General features: G+C 39.4%; 2 protein-coding genes and 1 pseudogene across 2 annotated transcripts in view; 1 reads left to right on the forward strand and 2 right to left on the reverse strand.

Annotated features, from left to right (window-relative positions):
* scn12aa (sodium channel, voltage gated, type XII, alpha a) overlaps window positions 1-13143 on the forward strand; it is a 40755-nt gene extending 27612 nt beyond the window's left edge. Inside the window, 8 exon segments of the mRNA XM_065953784.1 lie at window positions 1284-1310; window positions 2679-2801; window positions 4358-4630; window positions 4777-4830; window positions 4914-5055; window positions 5318-5418; window positions 5530-5800; window positions 9935-13143. Of these exon segments, the coding sequence (XP_065809856.1) occupies window positions 1284-1310; window positions 2679-2801; window positions 4358-4630; window positions 4777-4830; window positions 4914-5055; window positions 5318-5418; window positions 5530-5800; window positions 9935-11166 (2223 nt within the window). The 3' untranslated portion in view covers window positions 11167-13143.
* Window positions 13144-20031: 6888 nt separating this feature from the next.
* Window positions 20032-22518, reverse strand: LOC109997714 (intercellular adhesion molecule 2-like). The gene is made up of 6 exons (XM_020652295.3): window positions 22372-22518; window positions 21666-21758; window positions 21328-21579; window positions 20897-21223; window positions 20503-20769; window positions 20032-20383 (listed from the first exon to the last, which is right to left on the reverse strand). The coding sequence occupies exons 1-6, from the start codon at window positions 22421-22423 to the stop codon at window positions 20277-20279; spliced, it is 1098 nt and encodes a 365-aa protein (XP_020507951.1). The 5' UTR covers window positions 22424-22518; the 3' UTR covers window positions 20032-20276.
* A 206-nt stretch (window positions 22519-22724) lies between these two features.
* On the reverse strand, window positions 22725-25212 carry LOC109997413 (angiopoietin-related protein 2-like; annotated as a pseudogene).
* Window positions 25213-25625: the final 413 nt, after the last annotated feature.

Genomic DNA, 25625 nt, shown 5'->3' on the forward strand with positions numbered 1-25625 from the left:
CGTCATGTACTAAGGCTGTGACATTGCACAGAGCTTTGTTCATTTTCAGTAAGCCTGGATTTGACCAGGCAGATTGAAACACATGCTTGAGTGAGAGGCGAGTTTACCTTCAGTACACCGTTCATACTAGGGCCGCTCGATTATGGCAAAAATCATGATTATTTTTGATTGATAATCAGATCAGGATTATTAAACACGATGACTCATTGATGCTTCTGCATAGTTTAGATCGGTCTTTCTCAAGACCACCTTTTGAAGTCTCGGCCTCATCTCAAAATCGAAAGCATTTTTACCCGGTCCTTTCTCGGTCTCAGACCGACTAGACTCCAGATTTTAAATAAAGACTGGTCAAGACCACCACTGAAAGGCTATTTTTCCACGTCATCACTGTGATTAGAAGGAAAACGCCCCCTTCTGAAAGAACAATTCACTTTACTTCATTCATCATTTTTATTTTAAGCCCCCGGTTACGGCCACAACCTTCCCGGTGTTACGGTCTGAGTGACACACCCACTACACACAAGATGATGATTTTTCTCCCCCGGTCTTGGTCTTGGTCTTGGTCTTGGTCTTGGTCTTGGTCTTGGTCTTGGTCTTGGTCTTGGTCTTGGTCTTGGTCTCGGTTAGTGTGTCTTGAATACAACACTGCTTCTGCATCACATACATTTATCGAACATAAACACTCATAACACTTTCACGTTCTGAACACACTCAAGTGAAAAATGTCAATTTTTAAAGATGATCATATATTAATATAAATGAATAAAAATAAGTGAACAATGTTTTTGAGCTCATCTAGTGGTGATGTTCTCTTGACAAAACAACAAAAACTCTGAGAAAACTTTTGGACAAATTGAGCGCAGCACTCATGCAGCAGAGTAATCTCGATTATTTGTTTTCATGATTGTGAGAACCAAAATCGCCCCAATCCATACATAGAGCAACTCAAGTGCTCTACACTTATTTAAGAAACCGTATTAAGATAATCATTAAGCAAAAATCAGACCTTATAAAGATTTTGTCACTTAAACCGTTAAATGCAAACAAACACTCCTACCTAGACCGAGTCTTTTCCTATGAAAGGTTGTTTTCTGAACTTCGAGCCTTTAACTCTTTATATATATTCTACAGGGACATCATTCACATGATTCTTAGGAGACTTTTATACCTCAAATTGTGGTCTTAAAGATATCAAACTCTGTAGTTTGTAGTCATCTAAGTGCCCGAGGCGTACAGCCCGAGGCCTGACTTGACCTCCTCTGATTTCACCTGCTGTTACACAGATGTCCACAGACCGCTCTATTTTTAGGGTAAGTTGTAGTTAGCAGGTCCAGGTGAGTATGGCCTCTGGGATTGAAAAACATCTGCATCTCAAATGCTTCTGTGTTTCTTCACTTGTAAGTGCTTTCTGTTGTGATATCAAAAGCCACCGTCTTGCATCCAAACAAACACACTTCTTATGGTCAATGCTTTAATACCAATCAACAGCTGTCCTTTGACTGAATGAATTCAGGACCTTGGCTTTTATATCAGAAACAAATGCAGCGCCATGTACTCTGAGGTTTATCTACAGAAGATCTGGTGTTCTATGTACAGCATTTGAATCCTTGAAAAATGTTGCTTTACAAACATTTCTCAGTCAAGTTAGAAAAGCAGCGGTTGTCTGAACTTTAGAGTCTAGTTCATGTACTCAGTGTGTTGCTCTTTCGACAAAAATAAAAACTCCTGTTGGTTATTAGCATCACCTACCTTTCTTTTTTCTTTCTGAGAATTACAACTGGACTTTCTTTTAATGTGTTTTTTTTCCCTGTCTGAATTCTCTTTGGAGCCAAAGACTGCTCTTGTCCTGAGAATGAATTCTGAGTATCTTCTTTAGATATATTGGACACACACATGTGTAAACAGACTTTTATAAAGAAATACAGTCCATTGGGACCTTGTTGGTCTTAAATTATTTTGATGAACTTATTGGATCAATTGGATGTAAATTGGGAGACAAATTTGGCAAAGACAGATATTAATTCTTTATAAAACTCACTCTATTTGATATATATACATATATTATATGCATATATAGCTGAGTATGCCTGTATGGACGCTTTTGTCTATTTGTGCATACTTGTCTGTGTTTTGTCATCATCCATCAGGACATTAATTTCTTCTTCCTTCCATTTATATCACATCATTTCCATCCTTTGCCATCACCCAAGGGTCATTCAACAGCGGAATACCATTTTGTTCTGTTCGTTTTGGATGTAGAATAGAGTGGAAGTCTAAATTTGTCCAAAGATGAAACTAAAACGAAACCAAATCTCCACCTCAAAAACTAAGTAACTGTGTTCCAAACTGTGGAATGTCCCAAAAGGCACAAAAACTCTTAAATATGGCTCTTTAAGTACGTTCTGTCTCTTATTATCTTCTGTCTTCTTGTTTGTCTGCATTACGTTAGGTAGTATAATGACTAAGAACATGTAGTGCAGTTTATTCTTTAGTATTTTAATGTGACTGTGATACTGTTTTATTCAGTACTTTTCACAATGTCGTTGTTCTTCACTTTGTAGTATAAAGAATAAAAATTGACTTTTCCTAAAGGTTTAACTTAAACAAGAATGGACAAACACATATCAACTTTATTTAAGGATACTTACAATTCACATGTCTTCCTTTACTCCTCACAGGTGTCCTTGATAAGCCTGGTTGCAAACTCACTGGGATATTCAGACTTTGCTGCAATCAAGTCTCTGAGGACGCTGCGAGCTTTAAGACCCCTCAGAGCTCTGTCCAGATTTGAGGGCATGAGGGTAAGAAATATGTCATCACACATTTTTCTGTTGACTAGTGAGTTCTTGATAAATCTCAAGATTGATCATTTACCAAACCAAGGAGATTATGTTTTTGACGTATTCATTATTCTGTTGGACAGCGGGGATAAGCTCTTTGATATTAAGAGATTCATACATTTGTAAATGACAAAGTTAAGAGCAAAAATTTGGGACTGCCACTATTTGAAAGTCTTTAGCCAAGCACCAACAGAGCTGTGGGGGTGGCATGGTTGGTCAGGTCGTCGCTCAGTAGATCAATCCATCACTCTGGACTAAAATATCTAAAAACAAAAACAATCCAGCATCCCCAGAGGATGTGAACCACTGACTTTGGGGACCATGAATTTCTCAGAACACCATGTGATTCAGTTTCATGGTTTTTCGTGAAATGTCTCAAAAATTGTTGGCTGGATTGTCATGATATCTGGTTCAGACGTTTAAGTCTCACTTTGGTGATCCTGGTCATAAATACCTATTAAGCTAATATTACAATCACCCTGAGCTGTAATTTTATTAAAGTGCTAATTTGCAGACATCACAAAAAACTAACATGATAAATATGGTCAACATTACATCTGCTAAAGTGCTAAGACATGCTTAGCTTTGCTACTGATGGAGCTACTACTGGAGTTGACTTTATCTTGTTAGGGGTGGAAACTGAATCTTTGTTCAAACTGTCTTTATCTGAATGAATTATTTATTTGTCAGGATGGTCATTTATACATTCAGATCAGTATGTGTGTGTATTCCCATAGCTTTTCATGAAGTGCTCTTGGCACAAAGTTTCCCAGGTGAACCCATGTAGTGCTTCTTCATTCATTCAAATGTTTACCATGACACACTGAGACAAAATTCCTTATTATTTTCAGTATAGATCACTGTGAAGGCTTTGTGTAGCTTTGTTTAACCTTCGTTTGAATTGGGTTTTTTAGCAATTCCTCTTGAGCTGACAAAGAATGGACGTGTCAAATGTTGGTCACCCGTGCTCATTTTCTCTTTTTGCCCTCTCAGAGATTTAGCTGATCTTCTATACTCCTGGTTTAGCATGATTTGTTCCTGTACCCTTGATCGATTTTTTATCAAAAGCTTTGTTATAAACTTGTATCCCAACTTCATATTAAATACAACTCATGGAAAACAGCATCCGAATATGACCTGAAGATGTTTTTCTTTTTTCTTCCAGAAATAGTCATAACTATAAAACTGTGTCTGTGGCTCGATTACAAACAATATCAGCGTGTTTCTATTAGTTGTTTTAAATTATGTACACTCTTAAAGTCAAGGTCATTTCTTCAGGAACTTTTAGACACATTTTACACAAGCTACTTTTAAAGTTGAAAGAACTCCATTAATCAGTGTAAATCAGTTTCTTGATTGGCTTCAAATGAGCCAGCACTAAATAAAACTATTCTCTCTGATAATCAGACTGAATTACAACTACTTACTTAGTAAATCAAAGATGTGTGCAGCATTTTGGAGATGTGAAACCAGGCTGTGTTTTTAGACTAACCTGTGTCTGACCTGTCGTCCATTAGGTGGTTGTGAACGCTCTAATAGGAGCCATCCCCTCCATCATGAACGTGCTGCTGGTGTGTCTTATCTTCTGGCTCATCTTTAGTATCATGGGCGTCAATCTGTTTGCTGGCAAGTTTGGGAAGTGTGTGAACAGAACAGGTTTCGTCCACAACATCTCTATCATCAACAACAAGTCTGATTGTCTCAACATGAATGATACCCAGTTCTACTGGACCAAAGTGAAGGTCAACTTCGACAACGTGGGACTTGGCTACCTCTCCCTTCTGCAAGTGGTAAGTCTGTCAAAACTGCATTTTAGGAAAATGAAATGAATGTGATTGAAATATTAGTTTTATTTTTATTTTCTATAGCTGAAGTCAGTGGTTTAACACACCCTGCCCAGACACTCATAGTGGGAAACCTTGTGTTGTGTTTATAGGCTACATTCAAAGGATGGATGGAAATAATGCATGCAGCTGTTGATTCAAGAGGAGTAAGTATTTGTTTCTTCTTCCAGGACAAACAACACAAAGCAGTCACAGTAACCAGCCAACTTATACAAATGTTTGGTTTCAGGTGGAGGAACAGCCAATCAGAGAAATCAACCTTTACATGTACCTCTACTTTGTCGTCTTCATCATATTCGGCTCCTTCTTCACCCTCAATCTCTTCATTGGTGTCATTATTGACAATTTTAACCAGCAGAAAAGAAAGATGAGTATTAACACCATCAATGTCAGGTCTGGGTCACCTGGTATTTAAAAATGACTATGCTTGGAAAAACTACAATTTAGCAGCATTTCTTGCTGAGTCGCTTCTAATCTTGAAGTCACAAGTTTTAAATGTTTCTATATTTCCTTTCCTAGGATAAACTAATAAGAACCATTATGTGCAAATACTTACCCAGTCAGTTTTGAGGGAACTAGCCAGTTTTTTTCTGTTACTGTGAAATAATGTTAGGTGTTTTTGGCTAAACTTAGGTGGACAGGATATCTTCATGACGGAAGAACAGAAGAAGTACTATAATGCTATGAAGAAATTGGGATCTAAAAAACCCCAAAAGCCAATACCAAGGCCTGCGGTAAAATACAATGTTTTAAAATGTTACACAATTTCTGAAACATTTTCCCTTTTTTAATTTGAATGTGGTTATCAATATGATTGAGTTTCTATTTGTATTTTCCAATCCCAGAACACTCTCCAAGCTTTCTTCTTTGATCTCGTGTCCAAGCAAGCCTTCGACATCATGATCATGATGCTCATCATCATCAACATGGTCACCATGATGGTGGAAACCGATGAGCAGTCGGAGCGCATGGAGTCCATCCTCAACAAGATCAACTTGGTCTTCATTGTGATCTTCACCACTGAATGCCTGATCAAGATCATTGCCCTTCGTTGTTATTTCTTCACAGTTGCATGGAACATCTTTGATTTTGTGGTGATTATTCTCTCTATTGTAGGTAAGTAAATGCATCGCCAAATTGAGATTCTCCATCATATCTTTTTTCTATAGTTAGCATTAACATTACTTATTAGCAACTGGTCCACTATCACCAGAAACAGCCTTCTTGAAAAAGAGGGCAGAAAGATTAACTCTGTAAAACTGGATAAGGAGCTTGGTGATGCTCAGGTGGAGGCAAGGCAGATCTCACTTAAAGGAAAGTTTTGCAGGGCCATAAAGGAAGAGGAGAGACTGCTTATTCAGTGGCCCTTAACATTGTGGGGCAAAATCTGCCTCTTTCACCTGTATTACTGCTTAATTACCTTGATAATCCACCTGGAATGGCTCTGCTTGGAAAGGGCATGCCCCTTCGTATGGCCACCAAGCAGACAAAAAGATCGGATCACTCCGTTTAATTTCACTGTTATACGGGAAGATGGTGGAAAAGTATCCAGGATGGGAGCCTGACCATGGGTCCCAGTGCACTTGTCTCCATTCTGGAGAACCAAAGTGTATTGAGGACTCTGAAACACATAGGTCCATTCCCTCTGTGGAGTATTTGTTCCATATTTCTTCTACCATATTCTCCACTCCCTCGAGCTCCCTTTGTTATGTCTGATTTGTCTGTATTCCCCACTTCAAGGCCTGCTGTACAGCAGGGCTTGAGAGTGGCTCTACGCTCTAGCTCTGAAAGTGGGGACTTTTGCAAGCCATACCTAGTGTTGGGCAGTAACGGAATACATGTACCGAAGTTACGTATTCAGAATACAAATTATGGGTAACTGTATTCCGTTACAGTTACAATTTAAATAGATGGTATTCAGAATACAGTTACATGAAATCAATGGATTACATGACGGTACTTCTCTGTTTCACAAAAAGGGACAATTGGCCAATTCTTCTCTTTTTTAACTAAGCAAAACATATTTAGCGTTAACTTACCATTATAATATTTGTTCCGCTACAGCAAATTATAATATATTGCACTTTCAGGGAGACTTGGGCCTGACACATTCAGCCAGTTGGAACAGAAGATCACACCAGAATAGGCCTGTTTAGTAAGCAGGATGTGATTGCAGCATTCCTACACACTTATAAAATGCAATTTAATGTGGAAGTAATCCAAGTATTCAGAATACGTTACTCAGATTGAGTGATGTTACAGAATACATTACAGATTACATTTTAGGGCAGGTATTCTGTAACGGAATATGTTTTAAAAGTATCCTTTCAACACTGGCCATACCTAGAGGCATTACATTGTAATCATTATGGCCTTGAACAGTGAGCAATCGGGTTTAAGGCCCTCATCAGGTGATACAATGAGGGCAGCTATAGCCTGCTCTAAGGCTGCCATCTGTTCACGATCAAAACTGCTAGCATTCTTCGCAGAAGCCCAGGCTGCAGTCTGGTGAGATAGACATCCAGTCCGGTCAGCATTTCTGGAGTTCCTTAATTTGTAAAGAGGGAGACACAGAATAGCAACATGTGTTCTGTAGCCTGAACGCCTGCTGTAGGAGCCTTATCCAGGCCCAAAGCCCCAGGTCCAGCCCCTGACCACTGGCTTGACTGTGGCTAGAGCAACCTCAGAGCCAAGTTCAGCTGACCCTGGAGCCATTTCCTGTCTGCTGGAAGCCTTGGTCAGTAGACACTTCTTCCACTTTCCATGCTTGTCCTCACAGAACTGTCTCAAGAAAGCCCTCTCAGACATGGCAGTAATCTCCCACTCAAGCGGGAAAGGATTCGAAGCCTGTGGGCTGCTCACTTAGGTTGCATTGCCGTCTGGTTGAAGTTTAAGGAGCAATGAGTCTATCTTAATAATAATAATAATACATTTTATTTATAAGCACCTTTCAGGACACACAAGGACACTGTACAACAATCAACATTTTAAAAACAGCGATGGATAAAAAAAAACAGCATACAATAAAGAAATGGAATTGTGGACAGTGGAATTGCAGTTTAAAGTGTCAGAGTGAGTAGGCGATCTTGAACAGATGGGTTTTGAGTCTGGATTTGAAGATGGGGAGAGAGTCAATATTGCGAATGTCCGGTGGCAGAGAGTTCCAGAGCTGGGGAGCAGAGCAGCTGAAAACTCTGCCCCCCATGGTGCTGAGACGGGCAAAGGGCACGGTGAGGTGGATGGAGGAGGAGGATCTGAGGGAGCGGGCTGAAGTGGCGATGTGAAGAAGGTCAGACAGATATGGAGGGGCGAGGTTGTGGATGGCCTTGAAGGTGTACAGGAGGAGTTTGAAGATGATTCTTTGCTTCACCGGGAGCCAGTGGAGTTGCTGTAGGATGGGGGTGATGTGATGGTATGAGGGGGTTTTGGTGACAATACGGGCAGCAGAGTTTTGAACCAGTTGGAGCTTATGGAGGGATTTATGAGGAAGGCCAAAGAGGAGAGAATTACAATAATCAATACGGGAGGTGACGAGGCTGTGGACAAGGATGGAGGCAGTATGGGGGGTGAGGGAGGGGCGGAGACGGTTGATGTTTCGTAAGTGGAAGTATGCAGACCGGGTAATGTTATTGATATGGGATTTGAATGATAGTGTGCTGTCGAGGATGACACCCAGACTCTTAACCTGAGGGGAAGGGGAAACTGAGGAGCTGTCAATAGTGAGGGAGAAACTGCCAACTTTGGATAATATGGATTTAGTGCCGACGAGAAGGATCTCGGTTTTATCACTGTTTAATTTAATTAAGTTTGAGGAGAACCAGGATTTTATTTCAGATAAACAAGAAATGAGGGAGGAGGGTGGAAGTGTGGAGTTTGGTTTACTGGAGAGGTAGAGCTGGGTGTCATCCGCAAAGCAGTGGAAAAGTATATTGAATTTATGGAAAATACTGCCAAGGGGGAGAAGGTAGGTGATGAAGAGAAGGGGCCCCAGGACAGAGCCCTGGGGCACACCTGTAGTGACTGGGGAAGGCGCGGATTTGAAGGATTTGAGCTGTATGAACTGAGTGCGGCATGAGAGATAAAAGTGGAACCAGGTAAGGGGGGTGTGAGTGATGCCAATGGAGGAGAGTCTACTGAGGAGGATGGGGTGTGAGATAGTGTCAAAGGCTGCACTCAGGTCAAGAAGGATGAGGATGGAAAGTAAGCCGGAGTCAGAAGCAATGAGGAGATCGTTGGTGATTTTTAGTAGAGCAGTTTCTGTGCTGTTCTCTTTAAGTGAGACTGTAGCTGGGTGGCCACTATTTTTTCCAGAATTTTGGAGATGAAGGGTAAGTTAGAAATGGGGTGGAGGTTATTGAAGTTGTTAGGATCTGAACCAGGTTTTTTCAATATAGGAGTGACAGCTGCAGTTTTGAATAATGAAGGAACAATTCCAGTGGTGAAGCAGAGAGGAGAGGCAAGATCTGACCAAGGTTGTGGGCAGGGGATCAAGCTGACAAGTGGAGGGCTTGGATTTTTGGATGAGGTCAGAGATTTCAGAGGGATCAGGGAATTGAAAACAGGAAAGCGACTGATAATGCGGGAGAGATTCAGGAGGGGAGAGAAGCAGTGGGTTTGGACATAAGTGCTGGTGAATATTGTGAATTTTCTCATTAAGGGTTAGGGTTAGGGTTAGGGTTAGTGATCCACCCCAATAGTCGCATTAGTGATTCACAGGTGTCAGTAGAGTACAGGTGGAGGGGTAGGAAGTTTGGTGGCTGGAGAATTTTATTTATCAGTGTTTTGTTGTTTCCTTCATTGGAGATGATTAAGCCAGAGTAATAGTTGGATTTGGTTTGAGCAATTGAGTCCTTATAGTGTAGTATATGGGTCTCTTGCCAGCTTTAGCTGCTTATCAACAATATTTCTTGGCATTTTTCCTAGGTGGGGTACAGATGTACCTATCAGCAATAATAAGCCTTTCAAATATAAAGTAAAACAAAGAACTGGCCAATCAGGAGAAAGCAGACATTTGGAAAGGGATCCTTAAAGAGACAGAAGCTGAAATGAATTATTTCAGCTGAATAAGGCTGAAGTGAGGTATTTTATGGATGCCAGTTTAAGATACTATAAATAAGGAGGTTTTTTGGAAAGCTTATCTATATGGTTCAAATACTGACAAATGTATAACATATTTCATCATAAGTATATTTAAGTGTTCTGTACAATGAGTCTTACCCTCTCTCCCCTTGTCTTTCTCTGTCTTCTCAGGGATTGTTCTTGCAGACATTATAGAGAAGTACTTTGTATCTCCGACCCTCTTTCGAGTCATCAGACTGGCAAGGATAGGACGTGTACTTCGACTAATACGTGCAGCCAAAGGAATAAGGACTCTACTGTTTGCCTTAATGATGTCCATGCCAGCTCTGTTCAACATTGGCCTCCTTCTTTTCCTTGTCATGTTCATTTATGCTATATTTGGTATGGCAAACTTTGCCTACGTGAAAAAACAAGATGGGGTTGATGACATGTTTAACTTTGAGACCTTTGGGAATAGTATGATCTGTCTTTTTCAGATCAGCACCTCGGCAGGTTGGGACAACTTACTGAGTCCTATAATGTCCAACTCCCCAGAGGAGTGTGATGTTAACTTTGTCAATACTGGCACCAACACACGTGGAAACTGTGGCAGCCCCTCTGTCGGCATTGCTTTCTTTGTCAGTTATATAATAATTTCTTTCCTTATCGTGGTAAATATGTACATAGCTATCATTCTGGAGAATTTCAGTGTAGCCACAGAGGAGAGTACAGAGCCACTGAGCGAGGACGACTTTGAAATGTTTTATGAGGTCTGGGAGAAGTTTGATGTTGAAGCCACACAGTTTATTGAGTTCTCCATGCTGTCGATCTTTGCTGACACTTTGTCCGAGCCTCTGCGCATCGCCAAGCCCAACAGGATCAAGCTGATCTCAATGGATCTCCCCATGGTCAGTGGGGATCGGATCCACTGCCTGGACATCCTGTTTGCCTTCACAAAGCGAGTCCTGGGAGAGTCTGGCGAGATGGACGCCCTCAAGCAGCAAATGGAAGAAAAGTTCATGATGACCAACCCCTCCAAGATTTCCCATGAGCCTATCACGTCCACACTGCGCCGCAAACTGGAGGAGGTGTCTGCGATCATCATCCAGAGGTGTTACAGGAGGCATCTGGTGCGCCGGCAGATGAAGCATGCATCCTACCTCTACAGACAGATCAACTTCGAGACTGTGGTGGATGTGGAGAACGCTCCGGAAACAGAGGGCCTGATAGCCTCTTTGTTTCAGCACTATGGACCTGTGGGGCCTGAGACTGAAGGGACGACAGAGGACCCTCTAATGTCCTCACCACCATCTTATGACAGTGTGACGAGGGCGGCCAGTGACCAGCATGAGGTTTTCAGAACAATACCCAGAGACTCTGAACTTGGAGATCCTGGTGAAAACTATGAGGAAACGTTTCTTTGAGACTCATCTGTGTGGAGAATGTTTGTGTGTTTTTTGTCTGTTTTGTTTACAGCACAGAACTACTCATGGTCAAAGAGATGAACTTTTTTTTTTATATGTTAGCACATTCTAAAATATTATGCAATATTTTTTACAGACCTCAAAGCCTCTGTTTAAATTTAACAACCCAGAATTCAATTTTGTTATGTCATGTTTTGTCCATGAGAAGGGAATTTCTCTTGCACGTTTTCCTCTCATCTTAGAAATTCAAAATTGGTAGGTAGTTTATCATAGTAAGATTTTTTTGGAAGTGACATAATAATGTTAGGAATGTTTTTCAGAAGTCATAAAACTGTACAACATACATAGGCCAGTCAATTAACCACTCAGAGAAATGTTAATTTATGTTTGCCAAGTAGCTTGCTAGCAGGCTAGCTAATTAGCTACTATAGATTATTTTTACAACATTGGTATTAGGTTATATGAATAAATCCTGAGCACCAGACAAGTGAAATCTGAACCAAGAGGAAAACAATCCCGTCAAGGAAGACAAAAGGATAAAGGGACAAATATAATCTGTCAAGCTAACTAATAAAGCGGCTAATGAACATGTATTAAGCTAAAAACAACATTGTTGTAGGGTACAGCATTTCAGAGTTGGTAAGAATATATTGTTGAAGTATTTGGAACAAAAAATATTCATGAGAAAATCAATGTCTTTGATGAAATGTTCCTGATCCTTCTCACATCTTTTACAAGTACAAATGAACCTCTTCATGTTTGAAAAGTGATACAAATCCCACTCGACCATTGTGCTGAGGTTTTGAAACACATTGACAGGAGTGCAGCTCTCTGGTGTGCCAACAAACTAATCTAAAAGCCGGTTAAAAAACATGAACAGTACACAAATTCCTACCAAACGTTTCTCAATTAGCTTCTATAACGTAGCTAGCTAGGATTTATCAGGTTTTACTAATATGATCAACATTAGCAAAGCCTAACTTTGCTTCTTTTTTGAATTCTAACATTTGGAAAGTAAAGGAAAACTAAATTATCAGCTGAAATCACTAATTGATTTAGATATAGTGATGACTGTATGTACTAATAATCCCTGAATTATGTGCCTGATGTTGACTGTTGTTCGCACACTTCTCTGAATCTCTTTCGACCAGATGATTTGAAATGACTGATGTGGATTGGAAAAGCATGAATGCACCGTGAGTACATTTTGTAATTAACTTTGTAAAGAATTTTGAGGCTGTGTAATGTACTTAAAGCTAATTTTTACCTATTTTTTTGTAATGTATTTATATTTGAAAGATAGTATCTGTGACTCACAGCCATAAAAGGATATGATCAACAACATATAAATAGACTATGTCAAAGTTTTATATGAAAGACGACCCTCAAGAATCTTATTGTCTGTACTGCATTTATGTTGATCATTTCATGGATTGTTTTATGAAAAGGTAATAAAACTCTTTTCCATATAATGAAGTTTTATGTTAACTCTTACTACTGTTCAAATGTTTGATTGAAATGACAAGATTTAGCGAGACTATAAATCATTAAAACATTTTAATTACATGATTTTACAGTTTTAAATATGCTTAACTCAAAAGAAAAACTACAGCTTTAATCTAAACTGCAGTGTTTGTCTATTTTCACGAGGAACCAGTTAGCTGATTTGACCTCATTACATGGCAGGGCACTGTTAAATCTCTCCATGTGTATAAAAAAAGCAGGACAGATGTGCAAACCTCTGCATCGCTGTGGTTCTCTGTCCCTGTGAGTGAATTGCCCTTTAAAGCTTGAATTTGTTTATAATTCCTCCACAAATGCAGCACTATCACATAAAACCCATCAACAATGTGACCAAAATGATCCATGCTGATTACATTTTTTTATTTTAATATGTTCGAGAGCAGAGAATCACAGAACCATCGTGGAAAACCCTTATACACACATACATACATAAAACCTCAGAAAGTTGATCCTTCGCCCTTTATTTTTGTATTTGTGTTGCATTTTTCATCCCTAAGAGCTGTTCTTCCTGAAGACGTCAGTAAGTTATATCACAGGAATTTTTTATTACTTTTAGGTTTCAGTGCCAAGCTCAAGTTAATAGTTGAGCACTGCCACATTTTCAGTTTGGAAAAAAAAATCACCAAGGGTGCCAATTTGGATTTAGCCCCAAAGAGATTTCCTCTCTCTGGTTGTCGGGGTGGTCAAATCCAACTCTGACCAGCTGGGATAGAGGGATAATCTGTGTGTAAAAAAAAATCACTTGTTTTAATTACACACTCAAAGACACACAAATGCACGCACTCTCTCTTTCTCTCTCTCTCTTTCACACTCACACACACAAGTGTACATACAGTACACATGTGGACATACATGTAATAACACTATTACGCCCCCTCACCACACACACACACACACACACACACACACACACACACACACACACACACACACACTATACTTCCAGCCTCATAATAGACAGATGCTTACTTTGTATTAATTTGGGTTTGTGTGTGAAGTGCCAATGAAATGTGACTTGACTGAATGGGACTTGGTAATTGATCTGATTTTTAAGCGTTTGAACATGTGGCGCAGATTAAAGCTTCATCAGAGAGAGCAAACATTTTTAAAAAGATTAAAAAGGCACTATGTCTAATTACAAAATGCACCGCCACATGTAAAACACCGCAATGTCAGCGCAGTGCATTTCAAATCACCTACATGTAACACACACGCGTGGACATGCTACACTTTAATAAAAAAAAAGACATTTGATGGATTGCATGTTCTATGTGTGTCATTTAACATGAGGTTAGAGTGTCGTCATCATCGGTCAAAGAGGTCAGAGTGAATGCATTTCATTTTTTTAAAGTCTCTTATAATCTGTGCACTGCTGGATCAAATATGCAAACTTCTAAAAGTCAGTCATGATGGTTGGGGTCATTATTATTGTTCTGATTTGAAGATTTAATCATCAAGAAAATATCCACATCCAAATGATGCTACCAGTGATATTTTTTTTAAGTCACGTTACCTTAAATTAAATCATCTATGTTAAATATTATTAGGTCATAATCAGGATCAATCAAACTGTTTATAAATTTAATCTTTATCGACTGATTGGATCACTTAGCTGGTTGAAATAGTTCTGTTCACATCCTGGATTTATAAAACATGAAAAGTGTATATTTGGACTTTTTCACTCTCAGTTCATCACTGTTTAATTCTTTAATAATTTTGAGGGGATTAAACAAACTGTGTAAGTGGGCACGTCCCTTCTGGTTTTAGAAGTCAAGCCTTAAACCTTCATCCTGTCCAATGAGCAGTAAACGCTCTCTTGACGTGTTTATGATCTCTATCACTGAGTGAAAGTGTTTCTGTTGACAAGGTGCTACCTCAGCGGCCTCTCAACTCGGATGGCTCAACATTTATGTAGTTGTTTTTTTTTTTTTTTAGGTGAATCTGAAACACACCATAAACTATTGTTTCCCACCATGTTTTATTTGCTTTCTTTAACTTATCACTTGACATTAACCATGATTTCATTAAATAATTAGGTGATGATGGCTGGCAAAAGTCCTCTTGACATAAACCCAACAGTTTGAAAATAGGAAAATAATAAAATGTGTTTTATGGTGCTGATTTTGCTGAGTCAGTAGAGCAGGGAGCCCATGTGTCATTGACTCATCAGCTGCAGGTTCAACTCCGACTCTCTGCCTTTTGCTTCATGTCCTCTCCAACTCTCCCCTCTTCATGATCACCTGTCTCACTTCAGCTGTCCTGACACCCAGGGCACATTCCCAAAAATATATAAAAAATATATGTGAAAAAAAAATTTTTGGCTCATGAATTTACAAGTATGAATAAAACAGTGTGGGAAGAAGATAAAAAGGACTTAAAGGACATCTAAATATCAAGATAAAAGACGATAGTGAGGACATAAGTTGATCACACCTCTCTGCCCTCCACTGTGCTGCAGGTTAAGATTCATGTCAAGTTTTGAGAGCACTTACTTAGCTTACTTAGTAAAAGTACTTTACATTTGTAGGTGCACTAATCCTTTCAGTGTAGCTTGTTGATTGTTGTTAGCCCTGAGTTGCTGTTGGTTTTGACAAACCAAAAACAAAAAGGCAAAGTGTCCACAAAACAAAAGTAGAGAGGAAATGGCCTTTTTGGGCACATGACAGACCTTCTGTCAGCGACTGTACTCTGCAGGGATTTAGTTGGTGTCGTGGTGGCTAACGCTGCCCAGATGGTGTGATGAGTGAATATCTAATTACTTTTCCCATGGTTCCTCATTTTCTCAGAATTGCTTATTGACACAGAAAACCTTCACTGCCACCAGCAGGAGACCCATGAATCTGCAGGACAGAGCGAAGGATGACTGGATTTACTTCGTTCACACATACATGGAACCAGGTTAACTTCTAAATGTGGTGAGAGGAAAAGAGACAACAGAGAGGCCAGAAACATGATAAACTCTGGAGTTTGGATCTTTGTCATTTACTTTTGGCAGACTGGAGGACACATCGTGGAGATTAAAGGGGTCAATATCAGCTTTTTATATAAAGAGTATGTTAATTTAAGAACAGATTAAGTCCCTCTGCATAGTGGATTATAGATAAATGAAATAAAGAAACAGAAAAAGTGTATGATGACAAGGAAGATGTATCAAACGAACATAATAATAACAGTAATACTGATAACTTTCTTTCTAAAGCACCTGTAAAAACAGATGTTTACAAAGTGCTTTGACTGACTGACTGACTGACTGACTGAGCAAAGGCATGAACTCCAGAGGATTATAAAATGAACATCAAAGTTTGGGTCAGGCAGGAAGAAGTCTAGAAAATGTAAACAAAGAATAAAGAATGAAAAGCAAAAGGTCAATAAAAATAAAAGCCGAGAAGGATTAAAAGTGACACAGCAGACAGATGTAAAAAGGCAGTTAAAGAATTAATCAGTGCAATTCAGACAATCAAATATTTGCTGTATGTTTGTTGATTTGCTGTTTTGTTATGAGTTTGCAATATTCTCAGTGGCTTATAGTTTATGATTTCAAACTGCAGAAAAAGGAGCTTCTCAGACGCAAACAAATCTTCAGGTGCACGACAAAGTCAGCACGCTCGATGTCGAAGCCTTCATCAGCGTTCTCTACCCAGACTATGAAACCTTAAAGGACATTGAGTGTTTTGACTTTTCTGTTTCCATATAGTTCTGGATTTGTCACATAAACTGTAAATGTAAATTAATATTTGTAGGTTGTCTGAGAAACAGGAAGCCATAACTTGCATTTTCATATTGGAATACATTTTTTTGTTTCTTTATGCAGTGTCATTGTGAGACTTTTTTTTTCTTACCAACTTTTTAACAAAAAAAAATGCAGGTGTACATTATCTTGTAAATTCAATAGAAGCAAGTCATTGCTCTGTAAAAGTATCCTCATAATAGAAAAGAGTGATATTTTTTTAACACTATTTTGCCTTACAGTATAACTGGATATGATAGCTGAAGTTTAAAGACTCAAAATATGGGGAAGAAAGAAGTAAATGACATGCTGCAAAATGTAGAGGGTCAGAATCAAACCAGGGGAGAATGCAGGTGGGAAAAAAACACCACAACAATTTCAAAAGTAACAGAAATGTTTTATTGATGTTTGTTTTAAATTGATAGTTGTGAAATTATGTGGAAAATATTCTAAAACACTATTGCTATGTTTGTTGCTGCTGGTGAGATGGTGAATGTAAAGTAACAGCAAGACGACTCAATAACATAATAAGAAGAACATAGAACTAAATAAAGTAGAATAGAGTAGAGAGGGAGTTGTGTTCAGCTTCATTTGACCTCAGAAACAAACGGACACCAAACATTGAAAAAGTATTGACAGGAACGTTTACTGGACTGTGGTTAGATATGTATGACTTGAGAGTTAAAGACAAGATTATTTTAAAAAGGAGTGAAACTCTAATGTTCTTTGGTGTGTGTCTTGATCTGACAGTTGACTGAGAGTCAATGATGATGGCGATGATACATGGAGAAATGATTCGATCACTTATGGATTATGGATGCGTGGCTTATGGATCAGCAGCTCATAATGTGATTAAAAACACGATGTAGTACAAAATGAAGCTCTGATAATATGTATGATGTCAGTAAACACAGAGAGCGGTATGCCATTTTACTGACTATCCCAAGTCTAGACCTGTTTTACTGACTAAGATGTTTCAAATGCAGTGTTGGGAAGGATACTTTTAAAATATATTCCGTTACAGAATACCAGCCCTAAAATGTAATCTGTAATGTATTCTGTAACATCACTCAATCTGAGTTACGTATTCTGAATACTTGGATTACTTCCACATTAAATTGCATTTTATAAGTGTGTAGGAATGCTGCAATCACATCCTGCTTACTAAACAGGCCTATTCTGGTGTGATCTTTTGTTCCAACTGGCTGAATGTGTCAGGCCCAAGTCTCCCTGAAAGTGCAATATATTATAATGTGCTTTAGAGGAACAAATATTATAATGGTAAATTAATGCAAAATATGTTTTGCTAAGTTAAAAATTAGACGAATTTGCCAGTTTTCCCTTTTTGTGAAACAGAGAAGTACCGTCATGTAATCCACTGATTTCATGTAACTGTATTCTGAATACCATCTATTTAAATTGTAACAGTAACTTAATACAGTGACTCATCATTTGTATTCTGAATATGTAACTTTGGTACATGTATTCCGTTACTCCACAACACTGTTCATATGTTATACAGAAAGGTAATTTACTGCACTGCAAATGAGTGTAGAGGGAAACAAGGACCAGATTATGTTAAAAGGAACTCATGGGGACAGAATAAAAAGTGCAGACTAGGCTTCAATTAGGCCTATATACAATAAAATACATCTGAAAGAGAAATACGGAGGGGGGCGACATGGGAAAGTCTTTAGTTTGCATTACGGAAAACAGTGGGAGAAATGTCTAAAGCAACTTTGAAAAGAAAGGACATCCTCATCATGTGCGACGTTTATAGTCTACATTTAAGAAGAAGGAGGTCAACCAAGAAGCTGTGGGAACAGCTTCTCAACCTGGACTACAGGTTTATACACCTTTATAAATACCATAGATATCAAACAGCAGGGAGCAGCACTACGACACTGTCTCAGACACCTACACCAAAGAAGAAGAAACGACAGCTAGCTGTTTGTTAAGAAACTTTCCCATGTTTCACAGCTCGTCATTGCTGAATTGAGGTCGTCACAAACCTCCTATCTTCACTTTTGCAATGCTCCATTTCACATATCCAGGTTCTCTGCATGGCAATGTGAGTGTTTGCAAATGTGTGGCTTTATTGCGACAGTACAGTGTAGTTGCACATGAAGCGTATCAGTCATTGAGTTTATGTGTAACATGGGGACTTTTCAACAGCCTGTACACTAGAGCAACTTGGTTTGTTTTGATAGTATTCCACATCTTATCTGACTTCCAGCTAAAGGAGCTGATTTCAATCACTATATTGATTTATTGGCTCTGCATTGTCCTAATGAATCAATTTAAATCAGTGTCCCTTTAGTGAAGCTTCCTTTCATCGCAAATGACATCATCTGATTTCATCCCTATGGTAGCAAGGAGTGCCAGACCGTAAACAGTGAAGCATCCCACTGCAGGTACAACCCACTTCAGCACACTTAACACGCTTTTGAAGCTGACAGTATCCAGACCAAATAGTATCCTGACATTTTACATTCCAACAACATTCTCATTCATACAGGTCAAATAGTTGCTAGAAATAGACTACGAGGCTACTTGACAACGTTGCCTCCGATTCTTCTGACTCTAAATACAATCTGCGCAGGTGATTTAGATCTGGAATAAGTTTTGAATAGCAGTTACTGTTTGCCTCGTGCTCTTCATAAATCCCACAATGTAACGTTACATCTTTCCCTCAAAATCCAACTCCTTCACTCATCTTAAAAAAAACAATGTTGGCATTGAGCTTAAGCTTGCCTTCTCTTTGTTTCAACTTCCAAACGCGAAAGAAATCTGTCCGAAGTCAGAACCGTGTTCCTGAATGCATCGTCTTGCAGCTCCAGAGTCAGCGCTTCTGCATGTTCCTGAATGCATCGTCTTGCAGCTCCAGAGTCAGCGCTTCTGCACACATTTGTTCTTCAAAAACATGACGTTCACCGTTACCGGACTTTATCTAAGTAATCGCATTATTGCTTACCTGACTGTAGTTAGGCTATGACCCCCCCCCAAAGCGAGCAAGAGGACAAACTCACCCAAAGGTCCATGTTCAGCCTGTTGGCCAAGCTGTGTGACTCCCCCAAATGCAAAGAACTTCTCCAAAGTTAACGAATATCATATGCCAGCATCTTAATTCGCTAATTAACTTGGGCTATGAGCCGTTTGTTGAGATTTTCTAAATATGTTTCATAGCGAAGGAAAGAGGGATAAACTAGGGTGTTATAGTGTTTTTTTTGCAAGACACCGTGCTGAGAGTTGTTTAAACCCCGAATTGATAAATAACAAGCTGAAGATTGACCTGTTTTTTGTTTGTTTGTTTTTTTACTAAAAAAAACTTCTTACATCCTAAACTACAGGCCTATATGACTGATGTTAGGTTAAGCACATCAGTCATTAAAGTCACCATTGTCTGTTTTTTATTTTGTTTGTTTTTTGTATTAAGCAGCTGCACTATTGTGTTTTGTTTGGTGTATTTCTTAACATAACATTTCAATAGAAAACAAACTCGGGAACAGACAAAAATCCAAGACACAAAATTTGAAACCATAAATACAAACAATGTCAATTATTGTCCAGTGAGCAATGAAGGCTTCCCAAATTGAAAAAACACAACACATCAATACAGGTTACTGTGTTTATTTAAAAAGATAAAAATGTATGTTAGACTTTAGAGAATGACAAATTAAAATAAATGTTAGGATTCGCCTGATCACTGATTATTTTCACTAGATTACTCTATAGTTAGTTACATTTTGTGTTTTAAAAAAGGTTAGAAAATACAAAATTTACAGGCCATTTTGCCATGCTGATAGAACAACATGTTTTCTTAAGATATCAGTCCCCACACTGATATCCATCAAGTCATTCATTTCCTAAGCTTCAGGCTTATGACCACGATGATGCTGAGCAAGACAACCACACAAACAATAACAATAACCCATATATACCATGAGGGCGCCGCACTAGTTTTACCTGTAAGATAGAAAAAAAACCAGCATTAATTCAAAGTGCACTTCTTACTTCTTGGTGCCATAAATGTAACTTATGTGTAAAAATGAACATCAGCTAAACAAAACGTGATCTGCTCTTACTTAGCATTATCACTGTGACAGATCTTGTCACAGTCCCAATGTCATTCGTGGCATTACAGATGTAAACACCAGCATTGGTAGACGTGGCTCCAATGATGCTGATATTCCTGTAGCGCCCCCCAGTGGTCTCTCTCACATTCACTGCAGAGGGGAACTTCCATTGCATCTTAGGGGAAGGGTTGCCCTCAGCAGTGCAGTTAAAAGTCATATTTTCACCCTGGGCCAGGGTAATCTCTATAATGTAACTTTCCTTGAAAATGGGGAGATCTGAGGAAAAGATGATTTCAGAAACATTTAAAATCCCAATTCAGCAATACATAATGAAAACTGATATTAGTTGGGATGTTTGGCTAGTGAACATAATATGACAATTAAAAGATAAGCGGAAACTCACAGTGCACATCAGCTATGTAAGGCAATGAGGCCATTTTCGGGACTGGCTGTGGACCATACGGTCCAAGATGAAGCTCAGCAATGCATTGAAACTCTGATCGGTCAAAACTTCTTCTAGGTGTGATTCTCAGGGTAGGAGACACACTGAGTGGGGTCACAATGGTGTTATTAATTGTTTGCTTGTGCACATGTACGACGCCTCTGTACCACTGTATTATGAGGTTCCCAACAGGAGCCACGTTGGAGATGTTACATGTCAGGAAAAAGTCTTTGCCCTCTACCATCGGTCCAGGATTCATTGCAGAGATTGACACCATGTCAGGAGTTTCTGTAAATAAAGAAAAAAGAAAATAATGTAGACATGGTACAAGATATATGCACAGACATTTGCATTATGGAGGTGAAGACAGAAGATAAGTCTGTGGTACTCACTGTAAAGAGTGACCTCTGGCATCACAAGGCACTGCTCATGTCCTGTAGTGACGAAACACTTAGGTTCTATGGTCCACTCTTCCAGTTTTTTAACCCTCCAGATGACTGCCGGTGGATTTACAACCCCTGTGCCTCCTACTGTTGACTCCCAGCCCATTACCTCAGCATCTGGGGCTGATGTGCTGCAGTTCACTGTAGCTGGATCTCCAAATTTCACCACAATTTTGGGAGGTGTCAATACGAGAGGGCAACCTGAAATTCAAAAGCGGGTATGTTCAATCAAAGCTTCCTTTTATTGTACACTATCATTCCTTTACCATAGTAACACAGATGTTCACCTCTGGGGGCGGCTGATGTTGATTCTTCTGGGTAAGTCGGTGTTGGTGTTGTTGCCTCTGGGGTGGTCATGACTACAGGGGCCGTCATCTTGGCTATAAAAGCATGAAGCTCTGTATATTAATAAAATTGCATTGTTTCTAGAAATAGGTTCTGATTTCAAATTATATGTACAGGTTTGAAATGTATCATTTTAATGGACAGTTACTTCTGTGAACCATCTCTGCTGATCCAAAGCCAAGCTAAGCTGCTTATTTGTTCTGATCATTTATCATCAGGTGTTATCCTAAAATCATGGACTCCTCTCAGTCCCATCCACCGACTCTCTGCACACACACTAACACATTTCTTGGCAGTTAGGAAGAGGAACACCCATTTCATATCTCAAAGTTGAACCTTATAAAGAATGTTCTCGATTTTATCTGTTTCACCTAATTCTCTTAAAGAAAACATAGAATTCATACATGAAACTGACTCCACTGGTCATGTCATCCTATCCTTATCATTTTATAACAGAACCTCACTTACAGGAAATTAATTCTTAAATAAAGAATGATTATTTAGAATACATTGCTAATACATTGAGCTATTAAAAAGAAAGTAAAAGATAAATCTACCCCAGTATTCTAAAGGTTTATTCCTAGGCACAGCACCAAATAACGTGTAACTTTGAAGTCCTACACAGAACTATTGTAAAGCATCACTCACCACACAGTAAAATCATGAGCATGAGAGGGCTGAGCGTCCTGAGAGGCTGCATGCTGGATCAGCTCGCGAGAGAAAGCAGGTAGATTGAGGAGGTAAGGTGTGTTTCTGGACCGTCCAGCAGAGAGAGTAAAAGAAATACACACAGAAGAAAAGTCAACGCCTTGGTAAACAGGAAACTGTAAGAGGATATGATACCACAACAGTTGGCTGATAACTGAGGAACCATATGTGAAACCCTCTTATCAAGTGTTTGAAATATCGGTCATGAAGGAGCTTAGCCTACTTGGTATAATTTATTGAAAATTACATATCAAAAGCGAAATGAGAAACATCACAGAAAATGGCAACAGAAGACAAATATCTCCACACAGTACATGTTTGACTGTTTCCAGTGACATTTTATATACACAAGTCTCCAAAGAATGTGTGAAGACTTAATAAACAGACACCCTTGGCTGTTCAATTTGCAGCCTGTGAACAGAAGAGGCCCTCTGACAATCTGACCCTCTAATCATCAAAAAAAATTAATTATGAATTTATATACCATAAAACTTCAATAAATAGCCTGGGCATTTATTGACTTCAGTCTATGTTATGACCCTACCTTAATTTGGGACAGGCGTTGATAAAAGACAAGCCTTTAATTCTTTTTTAAACAAAACTTGTGCACAGCAAAGATGGGAAAGATTTAAATGTGTATACCAGAAATAATATTTAACTCTCTACAAAATGAGGATATTAAGAGAGGAAGAGGCCCCTGACAGTATGATCACTAGTGAGTGCTGTGCTGGTCTGTGGAGCTGTAAGCATATCAGGGTGTTTTTAGTTGTTTAAAGTAGATGATTACAAATTTAGCATGAAAAAAAAAACATTTACTTTCATAATCTCAATAATTATTTGAATCTCTAAAGCCAACACAAGCAGCGGAGTCCCCATCTTTCCTGTAGCTCACTAAGGTTTACTTCAGTTTTTTATCCCGATCATCATGCAGGAGACTCTGATGTGCAATGTGCTCTACTATGTCTTTTTTTTTTTTTACAGATGTTGAAATCCATCTTGAAATTTTGTGTCTTACCAACTTTTGCAACACTAAATGCATACGTATGTGTCCTGCCTATGAATGTCAAAATGTGCGTCAACACAGGCTATTAATCGTTCCTTTAATTGGGAAGAGCTTTTACTTGAAGTTGTACGGTATATAACAAACTATCTTCCTTGATCCATTATATGTTATGCTGTTGGAGCAGCAGCAGAGCTATCTTCAGAGTGCGCCCATCATCATCACACCTCTGGCTGATGTCACTCTGCACTTTTCAACATAAGCATTACATTGCACAGACTGAAAGAAGGACAGGATGTCATCATTCATGAGTCTTGTCTGTTGTACAACCATTTTCTTCTAAGGTTAAAAAGTGAAATTGTTCACACCCATTAATTGTTTGCTTTATACTGTAGGTCAAACATAGGACTGTCTGCCACTTGGCGCTGCTTTACAGGGTCTTAAGTGAAATATACTCTTTGAGGAAAAGTCTGCTTCAGTTCATTACAGTGTTTGTTTTTTTTCTCTTCATACATGTCCATAATAAAGAAATGTTATGTGGGCTTGATCATCAAGGAAATGCGTTTCAGAGAGTAGGACCGTCCATGAAATTCTGCCCAGTAGACCCCGTCGTGGTAGCGGCTGTGATAGTGTCCGCCCCGATACCACACACTGTTCAGGTTGGAGTGGGCGCACATGTGGTACCACCAGCCTCTCTTTTGGAAATGAGCACAGTTACCTGGTGACAAAGCAGGTGAACAGGGTTATTTAAGGAAACAGTCAAAATGCAGACAGAGCACTAACAGATCCAGGAAGTGAGCAGACCTGTATAGCTGTCCTTGTCTCGGTCCAGAGTGGTGAAGGCCTTGTTGTTGTGGGCCAAGAGAGGGAGTGCCCTGCAGTGCCTTGGTATTGTCCTAACCGCAGTCGGTACGAGTCACTCTCCGGCTCCAGGTGGAAGCTGTCATACTCTGCAAACACCTGTCGGCCCTGCCAGTCCTCCAGAGCCACCCGTAGCTTATACTGGGCCTGCTTAGTCATCCAGTAGAGGTGTTCTAGACCAAGCCAGTACTCCCCATCTAAGTTCCCAAAGCCTTGCTGTAAAAACCCAAACACAGCACTTTAAGCTGAGGATATGTTCATCCATGAGTTCTAGATTTTTAAGCTTTGTTAGAAACTAAAAACAGATTAAATCAACAATGTAGGTCTGTTGCTTTGTCCACGTCTTTGATCCAGACCAAATTATTAGAAAATGTAGTCTTTTTTTTTCAGGCATTGAGACTTTTGTTGACCCAGACTTTACTTTAAGTGTGACAGGTCTTTTATCTTACTGAACAATTCAACATCTACTGGACAGATTGACTTGACAATACCTCCAATCATTGTTCAGGCTTGAAACTAAATGCACCATGTAATGAAGAATACGATCAATGTTATACCTATACTTGACATCATCATGTTAGCTATCCAACATTAGCCAATGCTAGCTTGGCTGTAGACTCTCTTCCATAAAATGAACATTGAACAGAGGGGTGTTTTGAAGGCTTGCAGGTGTGTGGACTCACATTATACTGCTCCCAAGTCCTGAAGAAGTTGACAGACCCATCCTGTCTCCTTTGGATGACTGTCCAGCCTCCCTGAGCCTGACTCTGCTCACACCACGCCTGCAGAAGGCGGTTGGCGCTCTGCGGGCGGAGCAGGTAGATCCCACTGGTGGTCTCACCTGATTCCAAAACATGCTGACAGTCTCGCCACGGGCCTGAGAAAACATAAAAAAACATACAAAGGTGAGGAAGGGGCATAATACCAATGCTTGAAAGAGCACTTTTTCCAACCCTTGCATGGCCCTGTAAGAGCACTGGGCAGCTCCTTTGGTGACAGTCTACTTCATCTGTGGGGTTAGAGGACTACAACCTCCGTACATGGGGCGCAACATAACTGCAAGGCCATCGACGCCCCTGAATCTGTTTCTTTGACACAGTTACTGCCCTTTGTGACATCACAAACGGCCTGTTTGAGCACACAATTTTCTGAAAAGTGGAGCAAAGATGGAGAGGATGTACTTTTCTCATAATTGTAGTGTTTTTAGACAAGTTAGAAATACATATTAGTGCTAGAAAATCATGGTAAAGTGCATTTTGCATAATATGTGACTTTTAATTTATCTATTTAGATGTGAAGATTTTTTTCCTCAACACATGTTCAATGTCTCATG

Source organism: Labrus bergylta, chromosome 4 (assembly GCF_963930695.1).
Source record: "Labrus bergylta chromosome 4, fLabBer1.1, whole genome shotgun sequence".
Lineage (NCBI taxonomy): Eukaryota > Metazoa > Chordata > Actinopteri > Labriformes > Labridae > Labrus > Labrus bergylta.